The 19,178-nt window shown below is 42.8% G+C and overlaps 2 protein-coding genes across 2 annotated transcripts; both read left to right on the top strand.

Annotated features, from left to right (window-relative positions):
* Positions 1-228: 228 nt before the first annotated feature.
* On the top strand, positions 229-11,785 carry cdx4 (caudal type homeobox 4). The gene is made up of 4 exons (XM_056293800.1): positions 229-241; positions 8,741-9,163; positions 10,942-11,087; positions 11,338-11,785. The coding sequence occupies exons 1-4, from the start codon at positions 229-231 to the stop codon at positions 11,569-11,571; spliced, it is 816 nt and encodes a 271-aa protein (XP_056149775.1). The 3' UTR covers positions 11,572-11,785.
* Positions 11,786-13,630: 1,845 nt separating this feature from the next.
* chic1 (cysteine-rich hydrophobic domain 1) lies at positions 13,631-18,856 on the top strand. The gene is made up of 6 exons (XM_056290422.1): positions 13,631-13,776; positions 15,018-15,072; positions 16,106-16,261; positions 16,656-16,712; positions 17,197-17,256; positions 17,393-18,856. Exons 1-6 carry the CDS (start codon positions 13,631-13,633, stop codon positions 17,441-17,443), a joined length of 525 nt encoding a protein of 174 aa, XP_056146397.1. The 3' UTR covers positions 17,444-18,856.
* Positions 18,857-19,178: the final 322 nt, after the last annotated feature.

Below are 19,178 nucleotides of genomic sequence, written 5' to 3'. Positions count from 1 at the left end.
TAATGAGTGACACGTTGATCCTTCTTGGCTGCCTTGGGTGCATCACACTGGTAGAGTGCTGCAGTTTGGCTTGAGAGGCGTTTAGCTTGTGACTTCATCTGGAGCCAGGCTGCCAGGTCAGGCAGGGTGCATGTCATGTCTGACTCTGTCCGGGGAACGTCGCGGCTCAGGCAGTATTCAATAAATCCGTCCCTGAATGATGGAGGCATCTTGCTTAGGAGCTAGTCGATGTGGGATCCACATCTCAACTCGTACCCATTTGCCCTTCAAGCGTCCCGAGCATGCCCACCAGAGACTGGATGGACAGGGCGAAGGAGTCAAAGGCTTCAGTGTCACCAAACTTGATGGTAGCGGAGCTGAGGATGGCCCCTGGCTCTGATTGGACAGGCTATTGGGGTTAACTGTATTTTTCTTGCAAGGCCTGCAATGCAGCGGTATAAGGCCGAGGGTCATACATGTAGGCCTTTTCTAGGTGGAGGGCACTGGGGAGCTTCAAGTGGCTGAGGAGCACTTGGTTGTTATACTGTTCATTTAGGTGCCCGTGGCCCATCAAGTTATCCAAGGCCATCTTGAGTAGAGCAAAGTCACTTTTGTGGTCACACTCGAAGACTGGCAGCATCGGCTGGGGGATGCCATAAGGACAGGCAATCAGCGTCTCTGAACCTGGATGCTGGGGATGCCCTGATGTTATCTGTGGTGGGATAGGAGCCATGTGGGGTGCAGCGGAACTCATGTGCTGGTATGGTTGCGCTGTGGTAGAGGTGGTCACACAGTAGGTAGGAGTCTGCACTGCAGTGAGTCCTGTGGCATGATACTGCTAGGTCTGGATGCAAGGTGTGGCTCCAGAAACTTTGTGTGACCTCACGGAAAACTTGGTGGGAGCAGGCACAATGGGAGTGGGTACATCGACACAGGGGCTTCAGCGAAGGTTGACATCGCCTGTGCTGGAGGGTGCATCACTGAAGTGATGACGGCGGGCTGAGCCGGTGGGGGATGCATGCTCTGTGATACGGTAGGACACGCTGGAGGCACGGGTGCCACTGCATGGTGCTGCAACTGAGTTGGAGGATAAGATACTGCTGGCAGCACGGGAGGGGGTGCAGAGTGTAGATGAGAGATGGATTGATGCGGTAAGCCTGCAGGAGCATTGGTGGATGGAGCATTCACCACTAGTAGAGAGTAGAAGCTCCTTGAAGACGATGCAGTACGACGTGGTCCCTGCATCTTTGGTTCTTGGGGGAATGAGGTGACCAGCTTCACTACCTTAAGTTCCTTCTCCTTCTTCTTCAGTCGCCTCTGCCTGTCAAGTTGTTTGGCGATAGCTTCCTGTGTGTCTTGTGCCTCCTGCTGTAGGCGTTGTGCTTTTTCTTGTGCCGCCTGCTGTTTGCGCTGTGCTTCCCGGGCCTGGGCGTTGAGGCGCTGACACTCCAAATCAGCGTTGTAGTCTTCTAGGACCTGTCACTGTAACTCCTCAAGCTCCAGGCGGTGGATACTCTCCTAAAGGATAGCTTCCTGGACTGGTCGCAGAGCATGTTGGGGGTATACACCCACAGATGAACGAAGGGAGCCAACACCGGACCTGATGGCGATCCTCGGAATCGACTGACGTGAGGACCTACTACCTTCAGTTGGAGCTCTTGCCTCACTCACCAGGTGTCTGGATGGGATTGACTGATGTGGGTGCTCGCTCCTCATAGATGGGGCCTTCGTCTCGCTAGCCCAGCACTGTGATGCAGGGGATAGAGCCTTTGGAGGTTCATCTTGTGGTTGAGGGTCATAGCCCACCTCGAAGTCACGTAGGTGGCATGGTAGGTGTCACTCTCTGTGGGGACGAGCCGACATCTCTGTGGTGTCCTGGTCTGCCATAACGTCTTGAAGGAGCCCCCTCCGGCTCGAAGGACCAATATAATAGAGGTCTAGGGCCTCTACAAATGCGCTGAATAGAGCTGGCGAACACTATGGCGGTGTGACTCCGGTTAGAGAATTACAGAGGCAGAGCTTCAGTTTGAGGATATTTATTCGAAGAATTGTGTGGTTGTATCTGTCATTGACACACAATTTCTTCGAAATGGAAAAGGCAAACCGTAGCTCACTAGCAGACAGAAGGACTGAGACAAGCTGGTTAGAACCGTAAAGTCTCTGTATTTCTTAAAAGGCCAGTAACCTTACCAGTAAACTGGAGTAAGTGCACAATACTAGTAAACTCATCTTCTTAACAAGGGCTTTGCTACATTGATTGATTGATCGATTGATTAATATAAATACTATAGTAGTCTAGTTGTCTAAATTTACTTAGTACCTTTCAACGGCACAGAGCTGATAGTAATGTGTTTGTCTAAAAACTGAAAACCACAGGCAGTGGTGTACTGGCCATTGGGCATACTGGGACAAATCCCGGTGGATCATCTAAACATCCACACAGGCCCCGTGTGCCGGTCATTTCGGGTGCGCATGAGAGCGTGCTGCGTGCGTGTTCCGGGACTGGGCTCACTGGCAAATCACAACCAAGTTAGTTAATGCGCGTTAACGTTCTAGACTAATGCAAAAGTAGCGCGCAGCAGTGAGATGGCCAATGAAAGCCATGGACAAGAAAATGTCAAAAAGTGAAGGAGGTGCCGAAAATGTTAAGAGAAAAAAAAGGAAGCAGGCATTAGAGGCACAGACTTCCAAAATGTAAACAAGCACGAAACCGTCCAGACCCATGGCGCACCTGTGCTGCGCGTGTAGCTGGAGCAAGGTGGTGTTCAATTACAAAAGCGGGGGACCAGTAAGTAGCGATCATGATAAGAAAAAAAAATAGCGATAATCTCCCAAGGACTAGTCTTATCCTAAAAATGTCGTGAGTAAAACCTGGTTTACTGTATAGCTAGCTAGCTTTGCCATGTCCTCACCTCTGTTATTTGCTGTCCTCCCTCTGCCCATAAATCAGTTGCGAGCTAGCTACAGCATGTCCTCACCTCTGTAACGTTATTTGTTGTCCTCCGTGCGTCCATACATCAGCTCGAGCCTGTCCTACTAAACGTCCCTTTCGGGTCTTTGCGACGCCATAGCTCACGGCGGCAGTTGCGCGCGCCCCGTGGGGGGGGGGGGGACTCGACACACTGTTTGGGTATTAGCACTTTCTAGTGGCCAGCAATGGTATTTAAGAGGAACAGACTGAAGCGGTGAAATTGATGTTAAACTATAGGTTTAAGCTACATATTCAGCTAAAACTGCTGTAACTTGTGGTTACAAGACCACCCCACTGATAGGCTAGTTGTTACTATTGAAGCCATACTGATGGCGTGTTACAATATAAGTCTGTCTGGCCCTACTGAAATATGTCCAGGAATAGACATACCTATGCTACTTTCCTTTGCAAAAGCCTTTGCATACTGTAACGTGCATGGATAAGTAGACACGCTGGCCGCTGGCTCGCGGGTCTGACTCTTTAGTCTAGCGGTTAGCGACGTCTCCTGCGGTGCGGGCGATACGGGTTCGCTTCCCGGCCGCGGCAGTTCCTGTGGTTGCGTTGTCCCCTGAATTCGCTACATTGGTGTCAAAAGTGGGATGGAGCGACCGTAAGGCCATCGCCAGCGTATGCGCCCTGAGACGTGAAGGAGCTGATATGCTTAAGCGCGGGGACACGCTTCCCGAAGGAGGGGGGTAGTGTAACGTGCATGGATAAGTAGACACGCTTGGCCACTTGCTCGAAGGTTTGATCCTTTAGTCGAGCGGTTAGCGATGTCTGCTGCGGTGCGGGCGACACGGGTTCGCTTCCCGGCCGTGGCAGTTCCTGTGGTTTCGTTGTCCCCCGAATTCGCTACAATACGTTCAGAATCACCTGTCAACAATAAAAGACTGTCATTGCCAGCAAGGACTAGGGTATTAAATCTAGTGGGCTGTGTCCTGTAATTACATTACACACACACACACACACACACACACACACACACACACACACACACACACACACACACACACACCCCGACCAGAAGGATTTTTTATTTGTGATAAATCTAAAATGAAGCGATTTGTGCAAATAATCAAATTTTAGGTTTCCATGGAAAAAGTTGTTGTGGAATAAATCTTCCAGAAAACGAAATAAAAACGATATCAGTCCAAAAGATTTTTATATTTTCAGACTAACGGGAATTTTGTTTTATCACATTGTGTAAAGACTTAGTTTGGGTGCTGTGTGCATTTATATTATTAAAATTTCTGATGATGTGTACCATTCACGATCCAAATGAATATGACTGATATTCAATTTTAAGAAAGTCAAGTCAAGTCAAGTCAATTTTATTTGTATAGCCCAATATTTTTCTTCTCCATCTGCTGTCTTTAAATATCAGCTCTCAAATATTGTCTTTTTTTTTCTTTCAAAAATTATCTTTTTCATTTTTTTCATGTCAGGAAAACAGTAGTGTGCAATGTGAGCTAGGATAGTTTCACCAGTTTTGCAAACATCTCTTCCTGCTATCTCCTGAATAACGTTATCAAAATTAGTTTCATCTAGTCAGAAAGGCACAAACTGAGGAAGCCTCTTGGATGAGAGGCGAAACGTCTTCACGGATATATACCAAGTCCAGTTGCACTTGATTCAACTCCTTTGGATAACCATGACCTGGATGAATGAGAACATTCACAGACATTATCAAAATTACTTGATGGGGACTTTTGTGTTTCATGCTTCTGCTTAAACTCCAAGTTTCATGTGGTTTACATGAAAGATAACAGTCTGAGGATCAGGGCCACTATGTCAGCCATTTTAAGGATTTTTTGTTCTAAAAATAGAAGAAAAAATGGAGGGGGGTCATGTTTAACCTTCTATCCTGCAGTGAAGCTCTGTGTCCAATTCAGTAACATCTTTGCAGTTATGCAACCATCTAAATTCTTGGGCTGCCTCAGTCCAATTTCCTTGTTAAAAGCACTTACAGTTCACACGAGCCTGCAGTGTATGACCTCCACACAGAGTAAGAGATCAGTGTTTTGAGGAAATACTTACTAAGTTCTGATAAATTGGTTCATTTAAAGCAGCACGCCACTCCTTTTAATGATACAAACGTTGTATTCCTATGTCCTCTGCAGTCGTTGAGTGTTTCTGAGCACATACACAGTAACTTGGCTCAAAAACTACAAACCAGTTGCCTGGCCATCATCATTATGACTTCACCTCACTGTGCAGTCTGATCGTAATTTTTTTTTCAGAATTCTCATCATGCTAAAAATAAAGTACATCAAGTCAAGTCAACAGAAACACAACATCCTGTCCTTAGACCCTCGCATCGGATATGGAACAACTCCGTAAAACTCAGACTCAACCAATCAATCAATCAATCAGTCGGTCAGTCAGTCAGTCAAAGTTTGAGGGAAATTTCAAACAGAACTGTGAAGCAATACACTTTGTTTGAAACTTGATAAAAACATATAAAAACTAGGAAAGGGGATATGAATGATGCATGTATGCATCATCATCATATACATGTACAGCATATAAGATGTATTTTTGAAAAATTATTCAAGTGTAAAAAACTCTGGTTATGGCAAGGGCCAAATGCATGCATGTATGTCTGTATGTACACGTGCAAGAGTGTGCAGATGTAGAGTGTTGGACCATTCGGATACAAATCCTGGTTTGGATAAGGGAGGAGTGAACGTCTGACTGAATCTGACAGTGACTGTGCCTTCCCCAAGCTGTCAACCAAACCGATTATAGCTTATAGACAATAGCTCTTGTTCTTCCCATAGTGATTGGCCAGCACACCAGTATTAAAAAACTTTAATACATTTCAGTATAAGCTTGTTTTGTGTGTGACACACTCATCAGTATTTATATGCTGGAATAGGCTCCAGCATTGCTGCAACCCTGCAAGCAGGATAAGCAGTTCAGATAATGGATGGATATACATATACACACACACACACGCACGCACGCACACACTGCTCCACATACACACACACACCCACACACACACACACACACTGCTCCAAAGGGATGGATCCTGCAGACAAACAAGAAAATTAAAAACTGTGATATCAGACTGTTATACGGTCAGACTGAAGGTTGCTCCATAGAGAACAGTGAATAGTAGAGTATTTTTATGGGCCAACTCAATATTTAGCTGACCTTCTGCCTCGTATGATCAGTCCTGAGCCCAGATACGCACGGTGATCTGTGCAAGATATCCATTTGTTCTATATTGAGCTGTGCATCTGTATATCACCTCAGAATATGAGACAGGACTCCTCTCTTGTCTCAATAGATCATTTTTTTCCTCACCTGCATTCACATTTCTCTTTTATGTCATGCATTTAATCACGAGTGCCCTAGGCCCAGGATCACTGGCGTAAAATTGTTAATGAACCTGATTGAGATTTATCTTTTTAAGAAACTATCATACGCCTGCACAGGGGGTTTAACAATAGGCTATTACCTTTCTCTTTAGAGAGCAGGTACAACTTTTCACTGACCAAGAGCTTTGTGAAGCAGCCTACTCAACTCATTGAATGTCCCCATGGCCGACGAGAACACATAAGTGACTCAAGGGTGACATCTAGAGGTTGTATGAAATACTGATGGTAAGAGAATATTAAAATGCATATCTATATAAAAAAAATCAATATATCATCAATGAACAATGCGAAGAATTGGACACACACACACACACACACACACACACACACACACACACACACACACACACACACACGCTTACAATTACTGTTAAATTATCATATTGTCCTCAAAGTATATCTCAATGACTGTGATTATCCATCTCACAAAAAAATGGGGGGTTAAGAGCATGGTGATCCGCGCATCCCATCGGATCTCTGTCTCGAAATGAATGAACGACTAGCGAATTAGCGAACGAATAATTTCGTAACGAATTATATAGTTTAACCTGAATACGGCGGGTTGATTTACAGATCCCCCTCGAAATCTCAATTCGACGGTACGACCGCAACGACCGTTTGATTGGTCGAGGCTGCCCTCTTGTGGCGGACACGCCGATGACGGAACACCGAGCGGCGCTCCGCAGCCATCCGCAAGAGAGCAGCACCAGACGCGTCATCCTTTTACACGGCACCACATGGCATTTTCCAATTCCTTGGCAAGGCCACCACACAAAGATGTGAGAGCTGTGTTTCGGAAAACACAGTTAAGCCACCCAACAGTATGTCAGGATAGTACTAAAAAAAAACAAAAAAACAAAAAAACGTTGCAGAATAGGCTATAGTATTATCGGACAGCTGGATTTCTCGTCTCGACTGTTGGGAGATGGCCTGAGATCACTGCCCATAATTTTCCGGTCAATTTATACTATAGTGCTACAAGATTATCAGATTGGAGTGGGTTAAGGTTTTTTTTTATGTTTGAAAGGTGCCCATGCAAAGTTATTGCATAGGTATGGTCACTCCAAAATACTGTGAAGAGCAGCATGTTGTCATTTTAATGTTTAGGTCCAGTGGGGTTTTTTTTTTTTTTGTTTGTTTTTTGGGGGGAGTTTTGTGTCGCGTTGCAGAAAATCTATTCCGATCTTGCGAAGTTTCCCATGATCTGCTCTCGGAAGATCTTATAATTCTTACAGGTCGTTTTTTTTGGTATTTGTATTTTTGGTCAGTTTGGTGAATTCTGAAATGGTTTCGTTGACTTTGAAATTGGTTTCTCCCGAGCCATATGCTCAGCAGGCCCCCACGTGCACTGTGGAAACCATTGAACCCATAAAAGCCACGGTGCCATCTGCAAAACCAATATCAGCGCAACCTGAACTGGGAGGTGGTCAGGCGACGGCGACGAATGGCAAGCTGACGTGTAGCTATGTGGCGGTGGGACAATATTATGATGGGGCGGGAGGGGGGGGTGTGTGGGGGGGGGGTCCTTGGGTAACGTACCGAGTTTCCTTTTAACCGGAATTAACTGTGAAGTGCGACCCGGAGGTGTGAACACTGGAATTGCGAAAGTCTTTCCCAGGCCTACAATTGCAGCTCGTTTGCAAGTGAACATCTTAACAAATACATGTATATGTGTCAGTCGGTCGTGGTGGGGAAATTTCATAACAACGGGTCTAAACCGTGCGCGTTGACCCGAACATTCGGAGCGTTTTGAGATGACGCAGAAATCCGTAAAACTTGTCGCGAGAGAGAGGTGTGAGTTCGCAGATCGTGTCGTACGAATGGGTGCAAATAAACGACACTTTTCAAAAGGCCATATAGAGTAAAATGACCATTAACATCAGATAAATTAAACAGTCTTTCGCAACTGTTTAAGTTTATCAAATTTGAGTGGACGCGGTTTTTGAAAGTGTGAGGGTTGCATGTGCAGATGATAGGCCGCAGTGCTAATTTATTCATGGGCTCGAGAATTTAGATGTTCGGGATAGGCCCACTGTCAAGCATGACGCATTGCGCGACAGGCGGAGGGGGACAGTTGCGCCGGCAGCATCAATCCGGTCGTCACTTGGATGCAAGTCTTCAAGACTTGAGGAGCGGCCTGACGTCAGGCAGACCATAGTTATACCTTTACCACCTTGTCAACAGAGCCACATCATGTGAGACTGAAGGAAGTCTGGACCTATACCTTGCATATCACTTTTGGGAGCCTTTCTGGACTACACAAGCACAATATTGGGATTGTTTATATGGTCGCAGAAACAGCGCGGGGCAACCATGTCACCTTAAACGCTGTTTTTGTCGATGCTGTTTTAAATTTTTATTTCGGTTTTTTTTTTTTTACAAATCATGTATGTGGGATACCTACTGGATAAGGAAAGCAGCATGTATCACCAAGGAGGGCCTGTAAGACGATCAAGCATCAATCTCCCGCCACAGAATTTTGTCTCTACGCCACAATACCCCGACTTTACTGGATACCATCATGTGCCAAACATGGATACGCACGCACAGTCTGCAGGGAGTTGGGGACCTACTTATGGTGCTCCAAGAGAGGACTGGGGGGCATACAGTCTGGGACCAGCTAATAGTAGTATTCCCACACCCATGAACAACTCTTCTCCTGGACAAGTTTCTTACTGCACGTCCGAATACAGTCATATGCATGCTCCGGGATCATCAGTATTACAGCCACCGCCGGAGAATGTCACTGTTGCACAGCTTTCTCCTGACAGAGAAAGGCGCAGTTCCTACCAGTGGATGAGCAAAACTGTGCAGTCGTCCTCCACTGGTGAGTCGGTGACACATATCAAAAGATTCCCTCAAAAGTATATGAATTTCACAATGATGACGTTTACTGGGCCTGTGGTCTCCTCATGTCACCCTGGTCATGAAATAAGGTCAGCTGGATTTATTTTTTTTTTCCAAAGGTCACTCCTCCCATTCCAAAAGGTAGCCTGCTATGATAGCTACCTCATGCAAATCTCATGTCTTGCAATTTTTTTCTTCTCGGAGTTTTGCATGCAATAGTCTACTAATTATATGGCTGGTGATGAAACGTCAGCGAGCTGGATTTCGAGAACCAAACACGTGACGTATATTCTACGCCAAATCAAGTCAAATCGGAAACAGGCACGAACAGGTGGAAGCGCTGAGCCGTAGGCAGTGACACCTATCTGTGTGTGTGTGTGTGTGTGTGTGTGTGTGTGTGTGTGTGTGTGTGTGTGTGTGTGTGTGTGTGTGTGTGTACTTAACGCATGCGCGAGTTCAAATCAAATGATAATGAGGTTGAAAACTTTGGAAATTGCGCGTGGTTTTGAGCAGAGAGGATCAGTGGAACCATCCGATAGCATCTCCAAACATATGATGATGATGTTGATGATGATGATGATAAATAGACAGTGGAATGGGTCAAACTCTAACATATGTTGCTCTGGTTGCTTTTATTGTTGTTGTTGTTGTTGTTTTTTGGGGGGGAGGGTGAGTTCTCGTGGTGGAAATTAAAGAAATGGGTGCGAGGAATCGGCGCTGGGCGCACTTGTGTTGCTAATGTCCCTACTGTAAACAAGATGTGAGTCGACTTCCCTCTGACATTGTTTCAGGTTTTGAGGACGATCCGTTATATCCAGGCTGTGGCCCGCGTCTTCGTCTTCTTCTTCTTCTTCTTCTTCTTCTTCTTCTTCTTCTTCTACTACTACTACTACTACTGCTACTACTACTACTACTTCTACTTCTTCTTTTGTTCTGTTTTTTTCTCTGTCTCCCAATACGTCTTGACTTTGATATGTACCAGCCTCTCTTCCCCTTGAGGAGCTCCGGAAAGAGTGACGTTTCTCACAGCAAATGTCCTAAACTGGGCTTCGACAGACTTTTACATACACTATCCTACATTCATTCTTATAAAAGAACACAAAAAACAAGTGTTTTGATTAGAAAATGTAAAAAAAAACTATTGTAACAGTGAGTTATTAATGGATTATTTAGCCACTAACAAAGCATGCAACATTATTTCTTAGTATAAGTAGGCCTATTTGAAATTACTCCAACCCTGAAAACTAAAGGAAAAACTATATAGCTGTAGCTGTAAACATCCTCATAGTTATTTTTATCCTCACGTGATTTTCTATTTTTCATCATTCAGCTGCTTAACGAACTAATAAGTTGTCTTGTAAATCAGTTTACTATAGGCCTATAAGATGTAAAGCTTGCCATATGCGCCATTATTCTACATGCTGACCTGCATGCAAAGTGTCTTGAGGTGAGACGACTTGTTTTACATACATTATCTTTATATATATATCCTGTTCTGGATGTGTCTTGTGTTACCTTTTAGCCAACAACTTGAGGAGGGAACATCAAAGCAAGACCAGAGGCTTGTTTTGGGGCACCAAGCAAAGACAATCTCATTTTAAGGCACAGCTGATCATAAAGATATGATCTCGATAGCAAGATTACCTCGGGTCACTTCAATCAGTTGATTAAAGAAAAACAAATCTTGATAGAAGAAACCGGTAAAAAAAAAACGCATTCACTTTTTCTTAATTTCTGCTTTTTTTGTCACATGCACAGGTAAAACTAGGACGAAGGAGAAATACAGGGTGGTGTACACCGATCACCAGAGATTGGAGCTGGAAAAGGAGTTTCATTTCAATAGATATATCACTATCAGGAGAAAATCGGAGCTTGCTGTTAACCTTGGTCTATCGGAACGACAGGTTGGTCTGGAATATATGTATGTGTGTATATATATATATATATATATATATATATATACATACATACATACATACATACATACATACATACATACATACACACACACACACACACACACACGTTATAGCTACGCCCGATATGACAGCATGCAATTCTGATGACGATTGTAAAATCGAGAGAATAAGATTCCCCATGAGACATATCCTCTCCTTTTTCTTTCTTTTTTCTTCTTTTTTTTAATCCTTGCAGGTAAAAATCTGGTTTCAGAATCGCAGAGCCAAGGAAAGGAAATTGATCAAAAAGAAACTGGGTCAGTCTGACGGCAGCGGGGGGTCCGTGCACAGTGACCCCGGTTCAGTCAGTCCACTTCCGGTGCCCGGGTCGCTCAGTCCGTCAGATCTTCACAACTCTCTCTACCCACCGCAGGGGATGAACACCTTGCCGTCTATCAGGAATATACAGCAAGTCACAGTTACTCAGTAATGTCGCTCTTGGGACCATCTATTACTATATAAATATATATCCCATAACTGAGCACTCCTATCCACGCTGACGGGACACTTCGTGAACTTCGACGATAATGGCGGCTAGAGGATTAACGCAGACGCGCTGACGTAGCCTACGTGCTGTGGAGGATTAAGCAGGATGATTTATACAGCGATGCAATGCTGGAGGCTCTTGAAATATTGTTTTATATATATAGAATAGCTCTAACGTTTGAAAAAAAATGTCAAATTGACGTGCTCAAATTTTAAATGCTTTAAATTGTTTGTGAGTTGATGAGTTAAGATACAAATGCCCTTTTTGTATGTGATGAAGTGTGTACGTGCTTGTTAATAAATGGGAAAAAAAATTTAAAAGGTGAGAACTCAACAACATGTGAGTGAAGCTTATAACCGAACTGTAAAGTAGCTCGAATAACTTGTGACGAACTCTTGATTTGTCGAATTCTTTGATATGCCAGCAGGTATGTCGTGTCAGCACAACCAGTAAACCTCTTCAGTAAAACGGATGTGACGACCAGGTTTTAGTGGTACGGGTAGAACGTTTGTTTGATGGCAACGTTCAATATGTTAATAAAATTTGTTTTGGTTTTGCATTTGTTTTTGTTTTTCTCTCTAAAATTTAGACTTCGACCAAATGTAGGCTAATATCGCTTTTTTGTTTTTTTGGTCATTTGTATTTCCATGTGCTTCTCTTCATATTCTACTTTTATCAATTTTCTATCTTTTATTTCCGTCTTTTTTCTATCTCCATTTTCCAAATGTTTCACATCGATAAAATAAGATTACACGTTATGTTGGCTAGTTGGCAGTGGTCGAAAGTCTATGGTCCTTTATGTCATAAATGCGCTATACCACCCAGCAAAATGAGCAAAAACAATTTGGACCTAATATTTTTGTACAGACAAGCTTTCTATATCATTCCATAGGCTATAGGTCCGCAGGCTTGAGGCAAATAGGCATATTTTTCTAGTTTACCTGAAAGTTTCAGCAAATAAACACAAAACAACTCGAGAAGTTCTTTGTTTCATGTGAAGATTGACATGTTTCACAGGGTTTCCAGCGGTGATGGATGTTCCCTAAACTACATGTCCCAATCTGCGTGAAATTAACATTGAAATTAATATTTTGCATCAAAACCATAAGACGAACGCGTATCCATAGTGCATAATGCCTATAGATCACCATGAACTTAGATTGCTGGGGGTTAACTTTTGAAAGCATCTCCAGTCCCCCAGAACCAAAATGTCGATTAGATTTTGTATAACCCGTTGGAGTCGCAGGCTAAAGATTTGTAAGTAAACACAGTTTATTGAAAGCTATTTGCCGGCATGCATGCATGGATAGGCTTTACAGGTCGTGCTTCGGTGTCTTCAGGATTTGGACAGGGTGCTGATGAGGACGGTCGAAGTAGCCCAGGTGCAGACCGTCCAGCTCGCATCACCCGAAATGCGTATCGTTTATTAAGCAGGGTGCGCTACACACTCCCCGTGCAATAAACAAACAAACGAATAAATAAGTAAACAAGTAGATAATCAAAGGAATAAATGAGTAAATAAATAGGTGAATTCATGAATTAATAAACAAGTAAATACATAGATAAATTGATTAATAAACAAATGAATAGACATAAATGAATGAATAGTAGTTTCAGTCTGGACGTTTTTGTCTTTGTGTTGTACTGTTGTGGGCTGGGGGAAACGGCATTTCGTTTCATTTCGTGTACGCAAGTGCATGAAGTGATTCCTGATTTCTAAATAAGTAAAGGACTACATAAATGACTGAATGAATGAATGAATGAGTGAATGAATAGTAAATAAAAAGATAAATGAATGAATAAATAAGTAAATAGATAAATTAATAGATAACGAATGAGTAAATAAATAGATAGATGAATGGACAAATAAGTAAATCAACAGACAAATAAATGAAAAAGCGAATAAACAGTAAAATAACGTAAATAAATAAGCGCTCGTGGGGCGGGAGGGGCGGGAGACGCAGACGTCTGTGCGCGTGAGCAACCCGGTAGGAAGAACGTCATGAGCGTGTCGCTGCCCAACATGGCGGATTTTGACACCATTTATGAGTTAGAAGACGAAGATGAGGAGCACGTAGTGAGTGAGGAACACTTGTCAAGATATTGTCCCGAACCCGTGATTATACGAGGGGCCGGACACATCACGGTGTAAGCGAAACCGTATTTCACGCTGGCGTCTGCCGGCCTGGCTGTGTTGTTTCGGTGCCTGCGTCTCGTAGCTTAGCAAACCGCGAAGCTAACCTGCTACCCTGCGAGCTAACGACCTGTTTCATTTTTGGAAAAAGAGCTGAGCCGACTAACGTTTAGTTTAATATGAGCGAGACTTTATATAGCTAGTGGTTGACCGTGTGACAACCGTAACGCAGTCACATCGCCAGCCCACATTTATTGGTAGGCGGTGTAAAGTTTACTTGCATGTGCTGTATGGTTAGCCAGGAGTCCCCTGACTTCTTTCTACAGTTGACCGATAACGTAACACCTCTCTTTTCTCCCAGTGACTTCGTTAACTGACAGAGGCATATCATATTTTAGCGTTTTAATCGGTGGCCCGGACACTTGTCTTGTTCATTTAATTTATGGCCATGTACAAGTACCTGTCAGTCATACAGCCTTTAACTCTTGTTGTGACACTCAATCAAAGTAACAGCTGAAGTGGAAGCATGTCAGGAACGCTGTCCGGCGTATTGTCAGCCCTCAATTAATTACTTGACAAAACGTAAAGCCGAAACGAATAATTATTTGCGGATTCTTGACCCTACCTTTACCTTAATGCGTTTGGTTATGTCCTGGTTGTGTCCGTATGCCTTATCCATGCCCTACTTGGTCGCAATTTACTTGAGACAATCTGACTTTCTCATGACGGTAAACAATCACAAATGAGGTTAAAAACATTTTTTAAACCTAAAATCACATGCCACTTCTAACATGAGTTGTTAATGACCTTGGACTGTCCAGTTCAGACATGTCAACACAAATAACTTTCCATTAAGCTGAAAACGAGAGAAATTGGTTTTAGGGCCATGTTATCAAAAGATCTATCTGCCCCATTATTGGTATGAAGAACATAACCTTTGCAGTTCTTTGAGGACACATTTTCCACCTGGTAGCTGTGAGCACTAAAGTCAAATTGGGCTCTAAACTGGTCTATGAAATCGCTGTCCAATTCTTTGTCACTGAGGCAGCTTCAATCAATCAGGCCTAGAGATCTCATGCTCTAACTCTTGAGTGTTTATATGTTTTCCTGTTCAAGTATCTTAAACCGTAGGAATATATTTCAATATAGGGATATATTTTTATATATTTTAGGGTGAATTTTCATTTTTGATTTGCATAAAATGTCAGTTATGTTATTCATGAAACAAATGTTACATATTACTTTCTTTTTACAGATTTGGATTGAGCAACAAATTTGATACTGAGTTTCCCTCTGTTCTCACGGGAAAGGTATTGTTGCCTTACAGCTTTCATGTTCTTCTAGCTTTGTACTTTCTGTTCAGTTTCAAGTGAGATGAATTAAGCAGTTAATACCATGGTGATTCTATTGTTCTTTTGGGCCATTGACAAACCCAACTTCCCCTAAACTGCCCCTTTCAAGCCCCTCGAAGTGGTTTTGATCTGATGGTGATGCATTTCAAGAATTACGCAAGACCACATCCAAAGTGCCTGAATGTGCTGTAGTGTACCTCTGTAAATGAGTAAGCCATCTATGGGGCTTAGTTGGCGGGGACTGTAGTGTTTGGGAAGGTAGAGCTCCAGGTGATAAAATAATGAAATGAAGACACTGCCATACACAAGAAAGGAAAGCTTCCTGGGTCAGACACTGAAACACAAAAAGGCTGCAAGGGGTAAGAGCAGGCTGAGGGAAGTGTGGGGCAATAAAGAGTACCTCCAGTATTGTGACCCAGGGTGACATGTGATGGATGAGGTCACAATTATGATGATTGAAGGGTGCAGATCAGACCCTGCTGGGCTTTATTCTAAGGTCTTTGGCTGTTTGCAAAGAGACCTTTGCATCCTGTCATAAAAGATTACGACCCCTGTTTTATGGCGTACAGACTCGGGGAGGAATGAGCATCCATTCATGTTGTTTGGCCGGGGCTGCCACAGGCACTAGCTTATCTTTCCTTCGAGTCCCTCCTTGCCTTGAATAGTCTAGAGCTTGGTTAGCAAGGCGCAAGAATACTATTTAGAGATCACATCTCATCTCTGGACAGCATCTGCAAATATCTACCTGTTGGTTTTGAAAAGCTCTTTGATCCCTCGGCACAGGTTTCTTTTGAGTAATTAGGAGTCCTCCAAGTCACCACCACTAGGAAACACTTGTGAATTGTTCACTATCCCATACTGTTTTTGTGAGGCTGGTCGGTCTTCAGTTTTATAAAAAGGGTTGAAACAATGATTTCACATTGGCAGAATCTTTGGGAACAGTTCATTTATTTTGGCATCTGTTCACACAGCTATTCCCCCCCTTTTCTAGGTGGCACCAGAGGAGTTCAAAACCAGCGTCAGTAGAGTGAATGCTTGTTTGAAGAAGAACTTGCCCATCAATGTGAAGTGGCTTCTTTGCGGCTGCCTGTGTTGTTGCTGTACAGTGGGCTGCAGTCTATGGCCTGTTATCTGCCTCAACAAGAGAGTAAGTTCCAGCCCTGCTCTGACACGTACTACATAATCTAACTCTCTCTTAAATCAGCACTAATTGCTCAGGGGTTGTTGTACCAATTGTTGTTATAGCAGTTGTATTGGTGTAAGCATGGAGGGCAATAACAACTCATATTCAATTAGTCGGCCTGTGCAGATGCGTAAGGCACACAGGTCCTGTCAAGCTCAGGGGTGTGTCAGATAAAGGTGGTGTTACTACTCAGAATTACTGATGACAAAGTGAAAATTTTTTGCTGGTAAAGCAAGACATTAGTCCATGAACCCTGATAGTTTGGTAATTTAACCATAATCTTAAAATAAGTAAAATTGTGGTGATTGAGTGTGTATTATGTCACTTTGCATGAATGTGTTTCCTTTTTCCACTACAGACAAGACGATCCATTCAGAAGCTGTTAGAGTGGGAAAATAACCGGTTATACCACAAGGTAAGAGAGTAGACAAATTGTATATTTGCACTTGTCTGAATGTGTTTTAACTGTCTGTGTCAGTTTTCCTCATTAGGGCAAGTACCACAATGACAGATTGTGACCATTAACCCATTTTGTAAATTTAAACCCTCAGCACAGCGCTTTCTCCATTTGAGCTATTTTGGGTAGATCAGGAGATCTTGATCACTGAATCTGAGCAGACAGTGAGTTCAGCTTTAAAAGGCCATGTTAATTTTGTTTTGTCTCGCAGCAGCAAATTGCTGCTCGAAGTTGTGCAAAGGCATAAGGGAAGCTCTTCAGGGTGTCTGGCCACTATTTGACCCCTGTGAGATCAGACAGTCCTCCCAAATTCCCCTCACAGTGAAGGGGAGATTTGCAGACAGATTTTCTTTTGTGTTTTTGTGTGCCTTTTGTGCGTCTTTGAGCGTCTGTTTGAGAGATATGTTCACTCTCTGTGCCTCTGTTTTCTGTTTCTCATCAGCTGGGGCTGCACTGGAAACTCAGTAAAAGAAAATGCGAAAGCAGTAATATGATGGAATATGTAAGTAAGAAAGCATCCCAAAAAGCAATGACATAAAACGTATTGTGTTGTAACCTTTGTTTTATAATTTTACATCTTGGTTTGACCAAAACGCAGTGATCCTGATGAAGAATGTTGTTTCTTTTTCCCGCCATAGGTGATTCTTATAGAATTCTTACCCAAATATCCTATATTTCGGCCAGACTAAGAAGGCTGTGGAATGACACCTGGTGTGTGGCTCTTAAATCCTATCCTTAGTGCCTTGTATATATGTTGGAATAAGGGTCTCCACTGGTGTCTCACGATGACCCTGTACATCTCCCTGTACCTTGGACATTAGACTTTGCAACACTGTCACTTTGCTTTAGAGCAGACTTTGCACATTTCCTTACAAAAATAGATATGTTCCTTTTGTTGCACTCTTACCTTTTTTTATTTTTGTCACGTGGCAAATGAGTCAAAATCTTAATTCTTGATAAAGTGCATTAACCCCAAAGAACCATCAACCTATAATCCCATCTATTGTATTATTAACCTCTTGCAAAGAATTTGACGCCTTCAACCTCCTTAAGCATCCTTGCCTTATGTATAATTCAAAACTGATTCTACATGTAACAGGAGGAGGAAGGTATTGGTTTGTTCAGCAAGTTCAGATGCTGATTGTTGAGTTTCCTGCCTTTGAATCTAGTTCTTTGCAGGCAGATGGGATTGTTGAATTTGCCTAATGTACAGCTGTATGTCAAAACCCTGTGTTTTTCTTTACGTTAGTATTGACCCTCTGTACATGTTAACCAGCTAGGGAAAAAGACATAGAACTTGACTTGTAAATACATGTTAGGATAAGCTGTACAGTGGTATACAATTGTTTACAGTAAGTTACTTAGCTCTTTAGTTTGTTATGCCAATATATTGCTGTACAATAATTTTGTTTTATGAAAAATGTCTATGTACTTTTCCAGTTTATATGGACCTGTTTACCTAGTAAGCCATATAGTTACATTACGAAAAGGTGGTGCCAAAGTTGGGATTGAAAATTGCACTTGAGCCCATCAAAAAGTCACGATTTCAGATGTCTATCTGAAGTCCTCAACTATTCTTACACTGACACTAGTAGTGCGTAATATCACGTTTGTGTTTTTTTTGGGGGGGATGCTAACGAAGGGGAAGATATTCGTTGTGCGTCCTCCATTTTAACTGGAGACTGCTGCATCTCTTGGGTTTGTCGCAAAAACAATGATTTGGATTCTGCATTTCCATTCTCCTTTATTTTCTGAATGGTTGTCTTACAGATTTGTTTTGTTATCTTTTCTAGGTTTTGTATTTCCCTGTGCTGTTTCATTCTCCTCAAGTGTTAAACGCACATACATCCACAGTACATAAAAAGCTGAGCTCAAGATTCTTTTGTTACACCCACTTTGCCCGGTGTTAGTATTGTTTTCCTGAATCTTAGTCAAGAGATTGCTGCAATGCATTGCATTAAAGTGCCTCCTGAATAGCTGAACCACAGAAAAGTACAGGTTGAGATGAGTTCATGTGTTCTAAGATTTTAAAGCCTCCTCCCAGTATTGTCTTTGTTACAAATCTTGTAAATGTTTGTCTTGATTAAATTGTCGATTTTGAATTTTCCTCAATGCTGTCATGTCTTCCCTGATTTAATTAACAGTCAACAACGGTCTCTTCTTAGCCATATGGTTAATGTAAATGAAGTACCATCTGAGAAAACATAAAAATCAATATTGACCACTGGTAATACACTTAGCCCAAAGCTCGATCCCTCACTACAGATACATGGCTATTCGTCACGCTTAACAAGGTGGCGACTCGTTAACTTTACAAGACAGCCCGCAATTACTTGGCAAATTTGTTAAAATTTAGAAACGCCATCACCACAAACATGCTTCTACTATTTGAGATGGTCCAGCAGTGTTGAACCTTGAGGGAAA

Source organism: Lampris incognitus, chromosome 1, assembly GCF_029633865.1.
Source record: "Lampris incognitus isolate fLamInc1 chromosome 1, fLamInc1.hap2, whole genome shotgun sequence".
In the NCBI taxonomy this organism is placed as follows: Eukaryota; Metazoa; Chordata; class Actinopteri; order Lampriformes; family Lampridae; genus Lampris; species Lampris incognitus.
The sequence above is the reverse complement of the archived record's forward strand: the minus strand, read 5'-3'. Positions and strand labels throughout refer to the sequence as shown.

Bases quoted from the DNA above. Each gene is read 5' to 3' on its own strand.
- cdx4 (XM_056293800.1), top strand. The intron at 9,164-10,941 runs GTGAGTCGGTGA...TCACATGCACAG, and splicing joins TGTGCAGTCGTCCTCCACTG to GTAAAACTAGGACGAAGGAG. The intron at 11,088-11,337 runs GTTGGTCTGGAA...TAATCCTTGCAG, and splicing joins TTGGTCTATCGGAACGACAG to GTAAAAATCTGGTTTCAGAA.
- chic1 (XM_056290422.1), top strand. From the start codon at position 13,631: ATGAGCGTGTCGCTGCCCAACATGGCGGATTTTGACACCATTTATGAG. The intron at 13,777-15,017 runs GTAAGCGAAACC...TTCTTTTTACAG, and splicing joins GGGGCCGGACACATCACGGT to ATTTGGATTGAGCAACAAAT. The intron at 17,257-17,392 runs GTAAGTAAGAAA...TTCCCGCCATAG, and splicing joins GCAGTAATATGATGGAATAT to GTGATTCTTATAGAATTCTT.